Source organism: Vipera berus (genome assembly GCF_964194415.1).
Source record: "Vipera berus genome assembly, chromosome: 7".
NCBI lineage: Eukaryota > Metazoa > Chordata > Lepidosauria > Squamata > Viperidae > Vipera > Vipera berus.
In genome coordinates this window covers 19,759,600-19,780,790 of record NC_138209.1, presented here as the reverse complement: position 1 = coordinate 19,780,790, position 21,191 = coordinate 19,759,600, and the positions used below count along the sequence as shown (strand labels likewise).

At 40.7% G+C, this 21,191-nt stretch overlaps 1 protein-coding gene across 1 annotated transcript in view; it reads right to left on the bottom strand.

Moving 5' to 3' along the window:
• DAPP1 (dual adaptor of phosphotyrosine and 3-phosphoinositides 1) overlaps positions 1–20,443 on the bottom strand; it is a 50,130-nt gene extending 29,687 nt beyond the window's left edge. Inside the window, exons 1-2 of the mRNA XM_081332769.1 lie at positions 20,360–20,443; positions 12,513–12,619 (exon numbers count right to left, since the gene is read on the bottom strand). Coding sequence (XP_081188895.1) covers positions 12,513–12,619; positions 20,360–20,368 — 116 coding nt within the window. The 5' untranslated portion in view covers positions 20,369–20,443. The remainder of the gene's footprint in view (positions 1–12,512; positions 12,620–20,359) is intronic.
• Positions 20,444–21,191: the final 748 nt, after the last annotated feature.

Sequence of the window (21,191 nt, the reverse complement as noted above, 5' to 3'; positions counted from 1 at the left end):
CAGAGTAACCATACATGATTAGGCACAGTAGGACAGGAGGGTAACAGAGATAAGGTTACTTGCAAATACATTCACTCAGTTTCAAGCTGATTCACCTGTACAGAAATATGCATAATTATTACAGTCTGACATCTGGAAGTAGATGTCCTTCATTAGACAGCAAAGACAACATACTAGATCTGGTCTTTATCACAAGGCAGTGACAACATGATCTGGAGTGAGGAGATATTTTTATTTTATTATTTTTTTACTTCAAACATTGCTCTAGCCACCCAGCTTAAAATGAAACTTTGGCAGCTTACAACCTAACAGTAAAAACAATATATGCAGGTGAAACAACAGCAATAAAACCAGATCACTCCCTCATGGTTCTTGAGTTCTCTGGTGTGTGCCTCCCTGCAGGGAGACAATGCTAATTTGAATGGTCCCTGCTCTAAGAGATCCTGGAGTTGTGGTAGATGGTATAAATGGGACTTTGGTTGCCACTTGGAATGAGTGGATGACTTTGGCCTTGGATGGATAGTGCCTATGCAGACTCTATGCAGATCCAGCAGCGGCCCACCTAACAGATGCCTAAAATGCCACTGGAGACAAAGAGTGTACCCACAATGGAGAAATGGACTGTGAAGAGAACTTGCATAAGTGTCTAAACTGAATTGGATTAGGGAGGCAAAAATAACTACTTTTATAAAAAAAGTGGAACCCCTTTATGGACCTTTTTCTGGAAACTTGAGAAAAATGAACATGATTTCTGGATTTATTGTTTAATAGGGTTTGAATATAAGAACACAGGAACCATGTCTTTGCTCTTTATTTTCATCAACTACATCTTTTTTGTTCCTCCTTCTATATTGCTTTATCTTTTGACTCTTTGATAAAAATTATAGAGTTAAAACACACACACACACACACACACACAAAGACAAAGGTAATAAAATGTGGTTATTTTTCTGCCCATATTGTGTCTATAGAGGGCCCATCAGTGGCCCTGTTTAGGATAGCCTGGTCCTTCCCGGGTAACATTTGTTCAGCATTGTATTATTCTAGTCATCCGTTGAAAAGTTGTTTAGGCTCTTTTAGAGTTGGAATCTAGCTGTACAGGTCCTGTGGAGTTGCCTAAGGCACAGTCTTGCCCAGTTAGATGAGAGGAGTTCAAACCTATTGGCCCTGATGAAGTGGACATCCTTGGAACCACAGATTTAGCCTCCTGTATTTGAGATCCCTATCCCTTCTGACTGACAGTTCCCCTGGGAGGTGGCAGGTAGTTGGGTCCAGGCAATGGGGAATGCTTCTTGTGAGAGGGGGTGTTTCCCCTTACTTCAAAATGGTTTCTACCTCCACCAAGGTGGGTCCATTATTGGACCCAGGATATCCTGACAAAACTAGATCCAGTCACCAAACCTCCTATTCTCGGAACAGAGTTGAGAAAGTAGTTGGCTTACAGCTCCAGAGACCCCTGGAAAAAAACGTTATCTGAATCACTTCCAGTCAGGATCCAGGCCTTGCCATGGTACTTAAACAGCAATGATTGCATTCGTGATTATTTTTGACAGGCTTGGGATGGAGGTAATGCGTTTATCCTGGCATTCTTTGATCTCTCAGTGACCAATACTGGTCATGGTATTTTTCTGGACTGGCTCAGGGGATTAGGAGAGGGAGATACTGAATTACATTGCTTCTTCTTTCTTCAGGGCCGATTCTAGTCAGAGATTCATGCTTTGTGGGTCCCTCAGAGCTCTACTCACTCCTTGCTTCTATTTACCATCTATGAAGCCATTGGGAGAAGTTCTGTAAACTGTCAACCCTAAATGTGATATCAGTACACTGATGGCACTCTATTTTACATCTCTGCCTGGGCTGACCAAGCATTCTTTCCCAGTGTCTCTCATAGAAAAAGAGAGTTATTCTACAAACCACACATAGGATGTTGCCTCAGTAGATCAGATAGTTTTTCCATCTGATCTGATATTTGTACTCTCTGATGGGCATCAGCTTTCCATAGCCTCATGCAGAGATATCCTTTAATTGGAAAGGCCATAGAAATGCATAGAATATGCACTAAGATAGATAGATGAATGGCTCTCTTTGACAAGATTCAGGGCTTAAAGCAGAAAAAAATAGATGGTCAAGCTGATATGCCCTAAATCATGACACAGAAGTTATATGAGAGAAAAGAGCCAAACTTCATATATTAATGCTGATGTGTAGCTTAATAGGTATAAAGAAAAGGGAAAGCAAAGTTGACAATTATGATAAAGAGGATTGATTGCACATTTTAATTATAGCTGTCTTTGAATCTATTACTAAGATCATTCATGACTCATTCTTATTATTTACTTTCTTTCCAAGTACTTTTGAAACTAACTTATGAAATAGTGCTTTGTGGTGTCCCTAGCCCATTAGTCTATTGCTTTAGTTGCCAGCAGGATTAGTTAATACCTGTCTCCCTGCCACTTCACATGTAATGCAGTATGTAAGAATATATGTTTTATCCCACTGAGCTGGCATTTTCACCTCATATTCATGTCTGCATTGATTCTGCTTCCCTTGCAGAACAAATTTGCATGCCTCTTAGAGCTCTACAACCCCATCATTTGAAAATACATTAATCTTCTAACAACAAGTTTTGCATTTGACAGATCTGATTTGCTCATGAGCTTTTTAAGGCTATGAATATATAAGTTTAACCAGACAACCAAGTATGTTGATTTCAATCATTCTTGTCATGCAAGCCATGAGATAGTGTCTGTTTTAAATAATTGAATAGACAAGTGGCCTTCATACAGGAAAACAGACTTATTGTAAAGGTACTTCAGCCAAATATTTAGCAAATATGAGGGCATGTGCAATGACTGCTGATAATGTGTATGGCTTCCTTAGAGAGACACAATATATGTTTGAATGTTAGCAAATTGAAGGTGAAGACCACTAATTCAGTATCACTTTATAAGCATTCAGAGAATCTGTCTCACTTCTACTCACTTCTCGGTAGAATCATGTAAGTTTTTGTCAGATCAATTGAGTTAATTATTCTAAATTAACTTCTTGTATGCATTTCAGTATTGGAGTATTTAAGGAATGGCTAATGCTATTTGGAAAAACAAACCTTGCAAATAAGGAACCATCATTACTCCTGTGAAGGTAAGTCTTGTCTCCTTAATGTAGTCTTTTTTGGAGAGTGTCAATGAAGACAAGAATGATCCTGAATGGTTGGTTTTTTTTAAAAAAAGTCCTTGGCCATTGACCTAGCGCAGCTGCGGTGGAATAAAAAGATAAGGGGGTCTCCTGGATCAACAATTAGTTTAAAAATTGGAACCAGAGAGTTTTTTCACATTTCGATGTACCTTTTAGCTTTCTTTTCAAATTGGTGACCATTTTGAACACATTTTGTACTAATATGCAGACTAGGTCACATGTTACTCATCAGTTGCTTATCTGATTGATTGTTGTCTCCAGGGAGGTGGAGGATTGATTTCACTGTTTGTATATTGGGTTTTTAATTTTTGTAAGCCACCCAGAGTCACTGAGAGTGAGTGGGCTGACATATAAATTATCTTTAATAAATAAATAAACTAGTAAAGGACAAAAATTTCCCAGTTTTTAATTTAATTAATTTTATATTAATAATGTATATATTGATAAATTTACTTTCATTTATTAAATTTATTCATATTTCACTGAGAGCAAAGGATTGGTGTCTTGCCTTCTCCAAGGCATTTAATAAATTAATATTAAATATATCTGGAGCTTGGACACTTTAGAATTAGCACAGAACAGACAAATAAAATTCAAGCCATGGGTGACAACTGAAAGATCAATTCTCATTCCTGCTTTACTGGAAAGTTACTGAGATTTCTTTAAAAAATTCCTCATCTGACATCTCATTTCTCCTCTGAAAGCAGCTGGGCAAAACAGCTAGGCCCTTCTCAAGAAATCTGTGCTGTTCTACACTTATGTCACTGAAGCCAAGAAGATGGAATTTATTCTACTTTTGTGGAAAACATTCAAGAGCATTCTTTTATAAGGCTTCTCATGATTGCTTTCAAGTTTTTTTCAGATCATCTGCATATCCAGCCACTGCAGCTCCCCAATGGACTCACCAGGAATGTTCTTTATGGATGCTCAGTTACATCTGGGAAAGCTCTCAAAGAACTTGTGAGGAGCCTTCAGGATGAGCTAGCTGCCTCAATGCTTTCAATAACATTGTCTTGCATGTACTAAGGTTCATTTCAAAGAACCTCTTTAAATGCTGTGGATAACCACAGTCTGCATTGTATTTATACAAAGATAGCCTTGTTTAATGACTACAATTGCTAAGTGAGATAATGACTGCTTCTGATCTTACCTCAGCTTTGCTTTGCATTACAGACCTGCAAAGGTTGTAAATGCAAGAATTGGTTGTAAGCTTACTTTTTCATTACTGTTGTAACTGTAACAGTTGCTAAATCAGGCAATTACTAAACAAGAACTATCTGGATTGTGAAAGGCTAGTCTCAGCAGGCATTTTACCAAGGTCATTAGCCATCTGCTAATGTCTTCCACAAAAGCAGATGCCCTCCAGCAAATAAATAATCAGTTTCCTGAAAGTGAGGAGATGGAGCTGAGACACTTCATATATAACAATGATCTGACATCCAATACAATGTACTCACATATATAGAGACTGCAAAGGCACATAGTAAAAAAGAATGGAAATGTTAAATAAGAATCAATACATTGGACTAGCATTTGACCCAAGTTCAAGCCCACTCTCGGCCACAAAAGCTGATTAGGTGACTTTGAGCCATGCACAGTCTCTAACACATTTACACATCCATGTCTTCACTGTTGTAAGTGTGTTTCTGATTGCATGCAAAAAATTGTCTGAATGGGTTCCATAAGAGGAAGCTTCAAAAATGTCAATTCACTATTCCTCTAAGAAAGATCTATGAAAGGACAATTACAGCCCAGAAGCCCAATTCCTAGAAATGAGAAAATGAGCATCACAAGCTTCACAGAACTTCAGCAATTCAAACATGATTTTTACCACTGCGAATCCAGCGAGACTAAGAAATGCTAGAGATGGTCTTTTATCACAGAGTCTTTTTATCTCAAGATCATTTCAAAAGAACACCGATAAAAATGGCCAAACTTTTTTCTACTGGCCACTTAGGCTAATATTAGAAAAAAAAAACCACGTATTTCAAATGGGACAAATTCCAAAAGATAACTATATATTAATCTATCATAGCAAATAAGGACAAAATGACTCTTATGTGCTGTCTGAATATTAACATGGATTTTCACTTTAAGCTCATAACCACTTATTGTACAATGAAAATATATAAGAAATAAGTTTAATTTTAAACCTAGCCTAAATTTCTAAAGAAGAAATTTCCACCTGGAGAGAGAGTTGCTCTTACAGTGTCTATTCTAAGTAAGAAGCTTTTATTGTATTTCCACAGTTTGTAAAGCTACCATTATGACCCTTAACTTTCCAAAGAAAACTGGAGTTTAGTCTTGCAAGAAATAAATTGCTTATATTTTTGATCAGGACTAATGAAGAGATCCCCCTTCATGGATTACTGCCTTGTCGTGGCGAAGGGGCTTGCGTAATTCAATGAAGCTATGAGCTATGCCGTGCAGGGCCACCCAAGACGGACAGGTCATAGCCGAGAGTTCTGACAAAACGTGATCCACTGGAGAAGGAAATGGCAAACCACTCCAGTATCTTTGCCATGAAAACCCTATGGACAGTACCAAAAGGCAAAACGATATGACGCTGGAAGATGAGCCCCTCAGGTCGGAAGGCGTCCAATATGCTACTGGGGAAGAGCAGAGGGCTAGTACTAGTAGCGCCAGAAAGAATGAAGCGACTGGGCCAAAGCCGAAAGGACGCTCAGCTGTGGATATGTCTGGTGGTGAAAGGAAAGTCCGATGCTGTAAAGATTTTTTCTCCATAGGAACCTGGAATGTAAGATCCATGAATCAAGGAAAGCTGGACGTGGTCAAACAAGAGATGACAAGACTGAACATCGACATCTTAGGTATCAGCGAACTAAAATGGACAGGAATGGGTGAATTTAATTCAGATGACCATCAGGTATACTACTGCGGGCAAGAATCCCTCAGAAGAAATGGAGTAGCCTTCATAGTCAATAAAAGAGTAGGAAAAGCAATACTGGGATACAATCCTCAAAATGACAGAATGATCTCAGTTCGAATCCAAGGCAAACCATTCAATATCACAGTAGTCCAAGTCTATGCCCCAACCACCGGTGCTGAAGAGGATGAAATTGACCGGTTCTATGAAGCTCTACAGCACCTTATAGAACTAACACCAAAAAATGATGTCCTTGTCATCATGGGGGATTGGAATGCTAAAGTAGGAAGCCAAAAGATAACTGGAATAACAGGCAAGTTTGGCCTTGGAGTACAAAATGAAGCAGGGCACAGGATGATAGAATTTTGTCAAGAGAATACGATGGTCATAGCAAACACTCTTTTCCAACAACCCAAGAGACGGCTCTACACATGGACATCACCAGACGGTCAACACAGAAATCAGATTGACTATATGCTCTGCAGCCAAAGATGGAGAAGCTCTATACAGGCAGTAAAAACAAGACCAGGAGCTGACTGTGGCTCAGACCATGAGCTTCTCCTTGCAAAGTTTAGGCTTAAACTGAAGAAAGTAGGGAAAAGCACTAGGCCACTCAGGTATGAATTAAATCATATCCCTGTTGAATATACAGTAGAGGTGACAAATAGATTTAAGGAATTAGATCTGATAGACAGAGTGCCTGAAGAACTATGGACAGAGGTTTGCGACATTGTACAACAGGTAGCAACCAAAACCATCCCAAAGAAAAAGAAATGCAAGAAAGCAAAATGGCTGTCTGAGGAAGCTTTGCAAATAGCTGAGGAAAGGAGGGAAGCGAAAGGCAAGGGAGAAAAACATAGATATGCCCAATTGAATGCAGAATTCCAGAGAATAGCTAGAAGAGATAAGAATGCCTTCTTAAATGAACAGTGCAAAGAAATAGAAAAAAACAATAGAATAGGGAGGACCAGAGATCTTTTCAAGAAAATTGGAGAGATGAAGGGAACGTTTCATGCAAAAATGGGCATGATAAAGGACCAAAATGGCAGGGACCTAACAGAGGCAGAAGAGATTAAGAAGAGGTGGCAAAATTACACAGAAGAACTATACAAGAATGAGCTTAACGTCCCAGATAATCACAATGAGGTGGTCACTGACCTCGAGCCAGACATCCTAGAATGTGAAGTGAAGTGGGCCTTAGAAAAGCTGAGCAACAACAAAGCTAGTGGAGGTGACAGTATTCCAGCTGAGCTATTCAAAATCTTAAAAGACAGTGCAGTAAAAGTGCTACACTCAATTTGCCAGCAAATTTGGAAAACTCAACAGTGGCCACAGGATTGGAAAAGATCAGTTTACATCCCAATTCCAAAGAAAGGCAGTGCCAAAGAATGTTCAAACTATCGCACCATTGCACTCATTTCTCATGCTAGTAAAGTCATGCTTAAAATCCTACAAGCTAGACTTCAGCAGTATGTGGATCGAGAACTACCAGAAGTACAGGCAGGATTTCGAAGAGGCAGAGGAACTAGAGATCAAATTGCCAACATACGCTGGATCATGGAGAAAGCTAGGGAGTTCCAGAAAAACATCTACTTCTGCTTCATTGACTATGCTAAAGCCTTTGATTGTGTGGATCATAACAAACTGTGGCAAGTTCTTAAAGAGATGGGAGTACCAGACCATCTTATTTGTCTCTTGAGAAACCTATATGCGGGTCAAGAAGCAACAGTGAGAACTGGACATGGAACCACTGATTGGTTCAAAATTGGGAAAGGAGTCCGGCAAGGCTGTATACTGTTGCCCTGCCTATTTAACTTATACGCAGAGCACATCATGAGAAAGGCAGGGCTAGATGAATCAAAAGTTGGAATTAAGATTGCCGGAAGAAATATCAACAACCTAAGATACGCAGATGATACCACTCTAATGGCAGAAAGTGAAGAAGAACTAAAGAGCCTCTTGTTGCGGGTGAAGAAGGAGAGTGCAAAACTTGGGTTGAAACTTAACATTAAGAAAACCAAGATCATGGCATCTGGCCCTCTCAATTCCTGGCAAATAGATGGGGAAGAAATGGAGGTAGTGACAGATTTTATTTTCCTGGGCTCCAAGATCACTGCAGATGGGGACTGTAGCCAAGAAATTAAAAGACGCTTGCTCCTGGGGAGGAAAGCCATGGCAAATCTAGACAGCACACTAAAAAGCAGAGACATCACCCTGTCAACAAAAGTGCGTATAGTCAAGGCTATGGTCTTCCCAGTTGCAATGTATGGCAGTGAAAGTTGGACCATAAGAAAGGCTGAGCGCCAAAGAATTGAGGCCTTTGAACTATGGTGCTGGAGAAGACTCCTGCGAGTCCCTTGGACTGCAAGGCGATCAAACCGGTCAGTCCTAGAGGAGATCAATCCTGACTGCTCTTTAGAAGGCCAGATCCTGAAGCTAAAACTCAAATACTTTGGCCACCTAATGAGAAGGAAGGGCTCACTGGAGAAGAGCCTAATGCTGGGAAAGATCGAGGGCAATAGAAGAAGGGGACGACAGAGAATGAGGTGGCTGGATGGAGTCACTGAAGCAGTAGGCGTGAGCTTAAATGGACTCCAGAAGATGGTAGAGGACAGGAAGGCCTGGAGGAATGTTGTCCATAGGGTCGCGATAGGTCGGACACGACTTCGCAGCTAACAACAACAACAACAACAACAATGAAGAGATCGTCTGACCATGAATTTTAGGATTTTTCCATACAGCAAAACATGCTTTATTTTGTGTTACATGCAATTTGGAAAGTACTTAATCAGTTGATTAGTCAGATTTTTTTTGGGGGGCTAATATAAGCCCTCCCCCAAAAGTAAGCCATACTTAAGGGCATGCACAGACGGCCTAACTCTGTGATGAGGAAAAGCTAAGGGGGGAGGGGGATCTGACCCACAATACCGGTATACTGGTTCCTTACCACTGCCCAGCTTGTTCCACGGCCTCATGGCAGTGGCATTGGGTGCAACTTCGCGAGATCTTTTTTGCGAGAAATTGGAATTGATTAATTGACCTTTCCCCCCCCCCAAAAAAAATCTTCCTTTGTTTCCCTGCACGTGGCGGCAGCAGATCGTGAAGGAGAAACGGCACGGGGCTGGGAGTCAGGTAAGCAAGGAAAGGCAATTCCTGGGGGAAGCAAGGATTTCTTTCCTTACCTGCCCCACTTGTTCCGAGGCCGCTTTCAGCCGAGACACATTGCACTCGCCAATGGCCCGACTGCCCGCTTCACCACCCACTCTTACTGAGCCTCCAGCACTCCACCTGCCACTTTGGTCAGCCTGGTGGGCCCCACCTCGGCGCCCTGCCCGCTGCTGCCCAGCATGACCAACCCGGGGCTGCAGGGGCTGGCTTGGCATGGGAAGGGCACGCGTCCACCCTCCCGCCACCATGCAGGGTAAGGTTGCTGCGACCACCCCCGCTCAGATGCCTGCACCTCCCCCAAGCATATGTTTTTTTACTAACCTGCCTTTCAGCTGCATTGCATTTCTCCGTTCACTTCTCAGCCATCGCCGCGTGTTTGTGGGTCAAAAAAAAACACACTTCAGTCAGATTTTCTAACTTCTTGTGCAATCTCAAGAAGTTAGAAAGTTTGATTGAACTTTTTTTTTATTGGTAGTCCCACAAACACGTGGCGAAGGCCGACAAGTGAACGGAGAAACACTATGCAACTGAAAGGCAGGTTAGTAAAAAAAAAAAGGCTTGGGGGAGGCGAGGGCATCTGGGTGGGGGCAGGCCCGGCAACCTTACCCTGCGCAGCTTTGGCAGGTGTCTGGCAGGCGGAGGGAAGCAAATGGTCCACCAACACACTCTTGCCACCGTGTTGCTTCTCCACTCCATGCACAGGCATCGCCCAACCCCCGTGCACTTGTGGCCTACCAGTGCTGGTACCAGCAAAAAGTATGCCCTCCCTGAAAGTAAAACCTTACTTCAGAGCCCAAAAGAAAGTAAGACTGGGTCTTACTTTTGGGGAAACACAGTAATTAACTAGTGCAACACTTGTTTGACTTTTACTTAGTCTATTTAAATTTAACTTGCATTACTGCTAACACTACAACTACATGTAGCCTCGATTTATCATCTTTCTTTTAGTGACTGTCTAAAAGATGCCCTATGCACGGTCACCCACGCCCTTGTCACTTCTCGCCTGGATTACTGCAATGCTCTCTACATGGGGCTGCCCTTGAAGTGCACCCGGAGGCTTCAGCTGGTGCAGAATGCGGCCGCGCGGGTGCTTATGGGAGTTTCTCAATACTCCCATGTTACACTACTCCTGCGTGAGCTGCATTGGCTTCCGGTTGCCCTCTGGGTGCGATTCAAGGTGCTGGTAATTACCTTTAAAGCCCTACATGGCTTACGCCCAGGGTACTTGCGAGACCACCTGCTGCCATTGTCAATCTCCCATCGCCCGGTTCGCTCCCACAGAGTCGGCCTCCTCAGGGTTCCGTCGGCTAAGCAATGCCGGCTGGTGACCCCCAGGGGGAGAGCCTTCTCTGTGGGCGCGCTGACCCTCTGGAATGAGTTGCCTCCGGAGTTGCAGACGGCCCCTGACCTTCGGTCCTTCTGCCGTGACCTGAAGACATGGCTGTTCCAACAATCAGGCCTAGACTGACTATAGTTTTAAATTAGATTTTATTGGGTTAATTGTTATGTATTTATTACATTTATAATTTAATTCTTTTTTAAATTTTGTATTTTATGTTTTTTAACTTTTTATTGTTGTGAGCCGCCCTGAGTCCTTAGGGAGAAGGGCGGCATATAAATTTAATAAATTCTAATTCTAATTTATAACAGCACTGAAAAAAGTGAGTTACAACTGGTCCTCGCATTTACAACTGTCACAGCGTCCCCATGAACATATGATCAAAATTCAGCTGCTTGGCAGCTGGCATGTATTTATGGTGGTTGTAGCATCCCAGGTCCTGTGATCACCAGTCGTGACCTTCCCAGCCAGCTTCTGACAAGCAAACTCAATGGAGGAAGCCAGATTCACTGAACGACCATGGCAAACAAGTCATATAATTGGGCATGACTCACTTAACAACTGCCTTGTTTAGCAATGGAAATTCTGATCCCAGTTGTGGTTGTAGATACGTTTCCCTCTACTTTTGTTTTTTGTTTATCCAAAATCACAAATGGTTATGTAGCAGACGTGCACTATATTTGCTTCTAGGCATCCACATTGGCAAAACTCCACACACATGTGTGCATAGATGCATGCACACAGCTTTGGAGAACTGATGGCTGCAGTTCTAACTTAAGCAGTATGAATGCAAGTCTAGAAAAAGATTGCTTAATATTCTGCATCTTTAAACCATCATTTGGAAAATGGGTGGGGGCAAATTAATGGCAAAATCATCATATTTGACTTTCAAGAACATTTTGCTGATACTATTCGGTTGCTGGATTTAACAGATTTTCCTTATCTAGGAGAAACCCCATTCTTCAGTAATACCATGAGAATATCATATTATTCTGAAAAAAGCAGAACCATGCAGTCAGTGCATGATGGGGGCTCCTATTGGCTAATACTACGACATTACTACTGACATAAGGATGTCTTGCTATTATGAAGTACTCCCTCTCTTTTAAGTTGCAGCTTTAACACCTTTTTAAAAAAACAGAATGGCATTATTGGTATTCCATTACAGCAACAGTAGGCAGTCCCCAGGCCTTTATGAATGACCCTCAAACCCCTTATTTGAAGTTTAATTAACTTTTCCACTCACAACTGCAGAAAATTGGCAACTTATTTCCCCTCCAGCCTTTGTCGGAAAATACATAACCCCTGTAGTATACACACTGTCATAAATTGTCGTAGCATTAAACCCAACTGCCTGAAAAAGTGAAGGGAGAGGAACAATCAGGAAAAGAATTGGGATTGACTCCATAGGCCACAAATGTGATTTTTGCCCACAGAAGCTCTCAGGTCATTAAAAAAAAACAAAAAAAACCCAACCCCGCTCCATCCATCAGTGACCCACCACTGTTTCAGTAACTGAGCATTGCATCTTGTTTTATGACATCAACAAAAAGGCTTTCCCAGTTAAATAAATGTTCCTCTAGCAAACCTCTTCTCTTGCTCAGCACAATCTCTGTCATTTCCCTAAGCATTTTCTCCCTTCCTTCTGCATTCTTTAAGGACTTGTTTTTCTAATATGGAAACCAGTTAATTCTATGAGTCTGTGATTCTAAGTATCTGCCCAGTTTAAAGAAGAAGAAGGAAAAGAACAAGCTGATTTTCTTTACTATCTTTCAAGACCCCAGTCTTGAAAGGAAAAAAGATAGGGGAGGGATCCCCAGGAAAGGCCAACTGGATAATGTCAGCTTTCGTAAGCTACCCCTCTCCCCAAGAATGAAGGACCCTCAAATTATAACCCACTGTAATCATAACTCCTTTTCTTACTCTAAATTCTGGAGCTCCTCTTCTGCTTGGCCATGAACGTGCCGGAAGCTCATCCTCCTTCTGTCTTCCATCTCCACTATGCCCATCCACCAGAGTTGTTGCAGCTCCTTTTCAAAGTACCACGGGCCACAGAAAGAAAGATAAGAGAGATGGCAAACAGGTCAACATCCTTACGTTCCAGGTTCAGCTTCTTGTTGTTTGTGATAAACAGTACAGACACCCTATAAGATGAGCAATTCTCTCTAGAGCTTGAACAGGGTGAATGAGGAAGTGAAAACAGAGTCCCTCCCTGTCTTTGACAAAGTGCCCTCCCTCACCTCTCAGGCTCAGTGCAGGGAAAAGGGGAAACTGCCTGGAGAATGCAGCTAGGGCTGTTTCATCTCTCATTCTGTCCTGCGTCACGGTACTGCTGTTAGAATAAACTGGCAGGGAAGCCCAAGTATTTGTCAGGAAGGTTGTGTGCCCACATTGTAAAGGGAAACATCTGCTGTATACTACCACTTACCTGTTTATGGACACCAAAATGGGTTTTCCTATGTTTATGGTTTTATTATTAAGAAAACAATAACTGAATATTCATGGAAGATACAATATCATTCCAGATTTATTTTGTAAAAAATCAGGATGTACTTTTACTGTGGGGTAACAGCAAGACTGTATCATAATTTTTATGTTCTCTCACCCCACATTTTCCCTACTTTCCAAACTTTTTACTTTAAACTTTTATCGGAATATAAAGCAACAAAAAGATTTCTTCTTTTTTAAGAGATCTGGCGTGCTTGGAAGTGGGGAAAGCTTAATTTAAATCCCTATGAAGTGTGATGAAAAACTTTCTTCCTGTTTTACTCTTCCTAACTACCTTCCATGCACAATTGCAATAAGGATAGAGAGAAAATTCCTTACAATCTTGGAAAAATGAACAATGAAAAATGAACTTAAAATGAACTTGCATGTTTTATTAAGTTTGCTTCTCTACACACACACACACACACACACACACACACACACCCCATTCCCCCCCCCCCCCGAAAAACCAAAATAACCAGTCAGACTGTATCAGGATTGCTGAGCTGTTGGCTGTTGTTTGCATGCTATATCAGCTGGGTGCAGGGATGGCACTAGATTCTGCTGACTTTGCCAATTCAAACAGCAAACTGAAATAGACACCAGGACAAAAAGAATCAGTCTAGACAAGTAAAGTGATTTTCATTGGGAACTGACTTTGCTCCTATTCATTTACTTTTTTCATATTTTTTCAGTTTAATACTGGAAGAAGCATATAGGCCTTTGATTTCTTTGAGAACATAGCTTTCTCTACGTAGCATAATGCTTCCTATGACACAGACCAGCTGCCCTGTGTTCTGCACCAGCCTGCTACCGGCCCTGCAGAAAAGGCAACCCCTTTATAAACGGCAAGAGGCTGGAATGACGTCTGCCAAATTTATTACTACAAAAAACAAACAAGACACGTACCAAGATACAGGAGCTTTGAAACACTATCTGAGCGGTTGCTTTCAGCAAACCAGCCCTCCCCAAACATTCCCTTTATAAAGAGTTCAGGGCGTGGCCTCTCTCTGCCTCCTTCCGAGAAGCCCCACAGCCTTCCTCTGTTTACTCCTACTTGACTGCCTCCTGCGTCGGGCGTCCTTGAACAGGGCCAGCTGTGGGTCATCTTCATCCACACTGTCAGGCTCACACAGCTGGGTCTCCATGGTGACCAAGTGGGAGGGGCCTGCCTGAGGGCTATCATCAGCAAGATCTTCAACCCCCTCAGCAAGGTCTTCAACACCCCCCTCCTCCTCTGATTCGTCTGACCCAACTGCCGAACCCACAGGCTGACCCTGAATCACAACACCCTGACTTGATCACAACACCCTGACTTGGCATTTTCTAAGGACCCCAATGCCATTCTAGGTACAGTTTCTCACTAGACCTATTGTTCTTTGGTTTTATATCCTTGCTTAGACCTTCCCTTTGGGCTTTGAGCCCAACTTTTAATCTCCTGTTAGTGCTGACTCCCTTCTGATGGTTTTTCTAGTAGACACAGTGGGTGTCCTTCTCTCTTATAATCAACACATACACAAATACACACCATGAATTTCCCACATAGCCAAGTAGTGTCTGCAAAACAACAGATCAACAGAACATAAGTAGTGGTCTTGCTACTTTGCAGATCCTTTAAGTGGAAAGCCTTTAAAATCTGAGGCTTTCTGGTGTGCAAATGTCATACTGTACTAGAATATAGTTTATTAGCAGCAAGAGACTGACTTCTCTTTCAAACTCAATTTATCTTGAGGATTATTCCTCAGAAAGAAAAAAAGAATCGAGTGGAAACAGTGCTATATAAAAAGTTCCATTGTAGAGAATCAAGTCACTAACTAATCCATCTGCTCCATGCAGAATTATTAATGCAAATAATCTCAGTTTGAGCCCTATATGAATGTATTTATCCTGCTCATATGATGTAGTTGGGCCCTTCTTTCCTGGTGTGTTCCTTTGACATATTTTTGTTCAACAATAACAAATGTCACACCACCATCAGAATATTTTCCCTGTTCTAAGAGGTCTGTTTACTCATTGCACCATTAAATTGGGTCTAAGTAAGATGGATGTGAAAGTGGTAGTTCTTATACATAGGTGATTTCCAAAGAGGAAGTACTAAATATGGCAAGTCCCTTTCAAACAGTACATATTGAATTACTTTTATTGGTAATCAAAGCCTCAGCTTACTTATCTTACTCTAGCTTATTGTTTCACAGTACCAAAGGCTGCTTAGACATCATTCCAGCAGAACAGATGATATAGTTTTTCCTCTCTTACATTCAAAAATATTCAGTTTAGAAAGGAATTGTAGAAGACAGAGAGAACCAATAGTCTGTTTTCAGAGTGGTCTACAGACTCTACACAATATCCAACAGAGACTCATCAGCAAGATAGTCCACCTTATGACCTGAAGACCACATGTAGCCCCCAACCTCACTGCTAAAATTGTGTAGCACATAATAAAGGCATATTTTCCTATCAATATTTTGTATGCAAGGAGAGAGGTGAGCAAAGACAGTTCAGCTGATTAATTTTTTGATTTAAATCCTGCCTCAGTTTAGGGACACTCAACAATGTCACAGTAGAAACAACAACAGAAGAATTACAGCAACATAAAATACAGACTACAAAGCAAAAACAAAAGCATGAGAGAGAGAAAATAAAAGGCAATGCTCCTGAAAAGCCTTTTGAAACAGCTTTGTTTATAATGACTTCCCAAAATCTACTAAAAAGCTCATTTCCTAGCATCAGCAGTGCTACAAAAAAGCAGCATCTTAATTTCAGCTCCCCAAGTGTGGGTCAACCAGGAGACCCTCCCTACATGTTCTAACAGCCCAGGTGGAATTCAGCTGGAGATGGTGGTCCCATAGATACTCAAGTTCCTAGCCTTGAAGAGCTTTATACCTCCTCAAAATGGAAAATAAGCATATAAAATCCTCTTTACCTACCAAGTCTAAATCCTGCCCACTTGTCTAACAATAGTGCATCAATGCCCTGCCCACCGCAGCTTTTCCCTGCTTCAAAGTAGGTAGTGAGAAGTAGATGAATGGCAAAGCATTTAAAGCAAGGCTAGAGGCTTAGTGGTATCTCAATATCAGGATGCATTTTATTTTCCTACATTCTACATTCTCCTTCTTCCTTGTGAAATGCAGTACTGGCTCGCTGAGGGAAATCAGGCTCCTTTCTTATATCTGTGTTTATGGCTCCCCCCATAAACTGGGGAAATAGAAGTTACTGCATGAGCGGTTCAGCAAAGAAAATCATTGATGCAGATTAGCCAGAAGGAAGAAGTAGAGAAAATAGGCCATTTTTAGCATAGGATATAAAAATAGCTGCCACACAATGTTGGTTATCTGACAAGTCTGCTAAAGGTATGACTATGCTGGAATGGCCATATAGAGCTATAGTAGTGCACCTATCAGCACTTTGTGCTGAGCTCCTGCCTGCTGTTGTAGGACATCCACGCAATCCTCTCAAGAGAAGTATGTCAATAGGAATGGGCCAATTGCCTTTTAATACCTCCTAATGCCTAATCAATACATTCAACCTGAAGTAATCCTGCCATGTAAAGGTTGAGTATACTTCAATTTAACAAGGATGCGATTTTTGGGTGGCAGCAGTTACCTGCCTTTAGCCATGGTCTTTCTTCCCATGAAATAATAATGTCAATAAAAATTATATCTAGCTATCTGGCAGCATCAAGGGGACCCTTGGTGATTTCTACAGCTATACAAGATAGAACTTGATTTGTACTCTTCTGACAGACTATAAAATAATATCAAAGTTGTAAACTAGAGTGAAAATTGTAAAAACATCCTAATGACATATTACTCCTGCATCTTTGCCAAAAACAAGATAGCCAGAAGAGAATTCAAAGGAGTGAGTTCTTCATGTGCATTCTAAGGTCACAGAGAACATTATGTCATATTCTTTTTACTGCAAATGTATGTAATGCAGTCATGCTACATACTGTATACTACAGGTGGACTGTCAGACTGAAGACCAGCTTTCCATGTTTGAATGTTGCTTTCTGTGAGATAAAAAGCCCTAGTACAGCTGCCTCTTCCAAGAAAGGTTGGTGCAGTGGTTGGTACAGTCAGCAAATGTGCTATATGGACGGGGTGTTTTTAAATGCAGGTGATTTATTCATCATAAGCATTAATACTCAACATTAATCTTCAGCTGCTGCATGTGCAGATGAAGACTAGTAGACCAAGTTCAAGAGAAGGGAGCGTGACAGCTATTTTAGACCAGGAGGATGGCCATCTGCCAAGAAAGATCATTTCTAAGTACAGTAGAAAGTTCCAGTAGGTGGTGTTTGCATAGTATATCACTTCTGCTGAAATTTCTCTTTTGCATAAATCCTAAAGGGGCAGAGTCTTCGTAGGTGGCTTCACCTGGCTGCATTGATTTGGGTTTAGCCATTAAAGCAGGAAACTATAATGGTCTTCCATGGAAGGAGAGGGGGTAATAGCAATAGCACTTAGCCTTATATACCTCTTTGGACCTCAGGAAGGATGGAAGGCTGAATCAACCTTGAGCCAGTGAGAATCGAACTGCTGGCAGTCAGCAGAATTAGCCTGCAATACTGCATTCTAACCACTGCACCACCACTGCTCATACAAGTGGGTGAAGATTAATCATGCCAATCCTGTACCTTATATACCTGTGTCAGTCCTAAAATATTGAGATTATAATAACATTTGCATGATAGCATCATCACTCATGTATCATCATTTTGGCATCATTGTGGCTTACTGCAGGCTTCAGTGGAGACACTGAAGCTGGCAGCTAGATTGGAAAGAGTAGGAGAGCTCAGCTTGAAGCAGATTTTACTTAGATGCAACAAGTTTGTTGTCTCAGACTGGCAACTATACTTCAGATATAAAGGATCTTTTTTCTATACCAAAGATGAAACAGGACACAAGATAGCCATAATTTTGTTTGAATTATGAGGTTTACGGAGGCAGCTGACTAGTATTAGCAATTGAGCTATGGATCAGGATGGGCTTAATTTGATTTATTTTTATATCATATGTGTACAGTGTTAAAAATGCATCAGAAATAAGTAATAGGAAACAGAAGTTAATTAGAGCTAACATATTCAGGTTGCAAAAATGCAGTTGACCATTACAGGACAACAAAGAGTTGTTGGTGCTGCTGTTTTAAATTTCTTTGCTGTGGTCTAGTTGCCATTTAGATTTGCAACCCAAACATGTCGATCTGCTTCCTTTTCAAATGCAATTCTCTAGAAATTCTTTCTTTAGAAAGTGCCTCTTCTGCAACCAGGTCTGCTTGAGGAGGAAATCTTCCACAAATGTTGACTGGATTTTCTTGAAATGCAAATACTACAATCAGCAGAGGGATTATCTTTAGCTTCACTATATTATTTAAAGCTTAATTGCTTTTTTGGAGTTTGTCCTGATTCTACCAATAATCAACCCCTCCCAGCTAATTCAAGTTGGTTGGGGTGAATTTGAATGCATTTACTATTATATTTACTTTAACTCTCAGCCCAGCAATAAAGAAATGGTACTGATTTGGGTTTTTTTACATAATTACTGAAAGAATTACAAGCAAATGCTAGTGCAACAGTATGCAGCAGAAAGAACTGGAAATCAGGATCTTGTTAATGTATTAGTCCATATGTTTCCTCCTTCCAACTGTTTCGGTAATGTGTTTCCCATCTCTTCCCTTTTCCATTCTGCATTGTTAAACTGAATATAAGTAAGTTAACCCCACCAAAACTAGCAGAGCAAGTTACAGGATATAAACAGAGAGCAAACGTCACACTCTCTCACAATGATGATGTTACCTAACTTTGGGTAATGAAACATCTTAAGCAAACAACCAAGCTCAGAAAGCATCAAAGACTTCACAGTTCAGTTCCGAACTACGTATATTCTCTTTTATACTCTATTAGATATATTGTTTTCTGGAAACGAAGAGTTCAGAAAATTCCAACAGTAAACAGGTTCTGCCTTTGAAGAAAGAAACAAAAAATAATTGAGTCACTTTTTGTGTATTGATTTTGTGCTGTGTAAGAGCAGTGGTGGGATTCAAATATGTGAACAACCAGTTCTCTGTGTGGATGCTGCTTCCGGAAGTCAATTCTGGGCCTGAATAACAAAAAAATAGCTACCGGCTCTGCCAAACTGGTGCGAACTGGCTGAATCCCACCACTGGGTAGGAGAGTAAAGTTTCCAGGTATGAAAAAGAAACATGGCGCAAATACTGAAGGGATAAAGATCTTGTGTCTCTTCATGCAAGGAAGAGTGTGCAAACAATACCCCAAAGGATGTGTAAGATTGCAGATTCATACACTACCCAGCAATCACAAAATACATCAATGTAAACTCAGAACCATCTGTTAGAACAGTTATTTTCTTTGCATATTATCAACATTTGCAAAGGATATTATAAAATCTTGTGTCATCAATGAATTGTTGAAGTTTGTTTTTTTCTTGGAGAATAAATAAAAAGGTACACTTATTGAAAACTAAATAAAAGGATTTGATCAAGGAGGTGGACTTTGCTATACGTTTGTTGTGCAGAGTTTCTTAGAAGTTGATGGAAATGTGCACAAAATACTGTAGCGTTGTGTGAGTTTTAAAATACGCTGCATGCTGTTCATATAGTACAAAACAGATGGTGAATGTTATGTGGATGGCCCTACCTTGCAGGAAGAATTACATTTGGTGGCCTTCTGGACTGTATTTAGAACTGTGATTCCATCTATTGAACATATAATTCCTAATGTTTGGCATATAATTTCTCCATATACTAGTCAGGGTAGCCTTTCAAACGTGATTATGTGATTTTTATCTCCTCTTATTTTGGTAAGAGGCCACATAATCACTACTTACATGTATGAAACCAGAAACCAAGAGGGAACAAATGGGAATCTGAAATACCACTGGCATTTCCAAGTCACTGACAGCTTGATTTGTTGCCAGATGCTTATTTAAAGTCCCAAATACTTTTCCTGGTCATTGCACAAAAGATTTCTAAGATGAAAAGGGCCTCCATTCCATAAAGGAAATCAGAAGTTCAAAAGACCTGTTGGGTGGCATCCAGAGCATCATATACTGTATAAGTCTATTCCCCGATTGTCCCCTGGCAGGACTTCTGGCCCTTCACAGTAGTTGATATGAATAATGAATCGCTGTTCTGCTGTCTTCCATTTTGGGTTAAGGTATTTGGGCCATGATAAAAACCAATACTTTGTCACATTAACACCTGCCTGCACAGCCTATCAGAGTGGTTGTTATAAATATAGATCCTCTCAAGAGGTGTAGTCTTACCTGGAACATCCATGTAGGAATATTAAAAGCTACAATTCGTGCTTGTCTATTACTTGGCACTTCTTATTGGTTTTCTTTTTCCCTCTGAGGAGAAGGAGGAAAAAAATTGTTGTACTGACCTATGATACAATGTGCACTAAGAGAGAAATACACACTTAGATCCAGAACAGATATTATCATGTATTTCTCCTCTTGTGATCACTAGAATCATTTATTAACCATTAGGAAATATTTTGAAGAATAGAAAATGATCTACAGAATCCGCTATATTGCCTTTTTTTGCAAAAACATACACATTTCTTACCCAAATCTCTTATTAAAACATCCCACTTTTTTTTTAAAAAAAAGAGTATTCTGTGCTACATTATTGAAGAATACTTTGAAGCCTTGAAGAAAAAACAAATAGCCAATTTTACCCTGACCATTACTGCATAAAATTGTCACTTCAGACCACTTATGCTTCTGAGGTTTTGATAACATAAACTTGCATTTTCCCACAAACTGATTGCTGAGACTATAATATCTATCTATTGATAGATCAATCAGTCGATCAATCTATCACCTTACAGTACCTAACTACCTACCTACCTAATAAAACCAGTTCTCTACATTTTATCATTATTGTAAACAAAGAATGAGACAGTGTCCAATCTGGGTTGGTCACTGGGACCAGAGGTTTTCTCTTTCAAGGTTTTGGACTCGTGATGGAGCCCACCTTCAGGGAACTTCTCTCTAGCAGAGTGTGTGTGAGAGAGAAGTTTCCTGAAGATGGGCTCCAGCATGGGTCCAATAACTCAGAAGATAAAATCTTTGGTTCCGGTGACCAACCCAG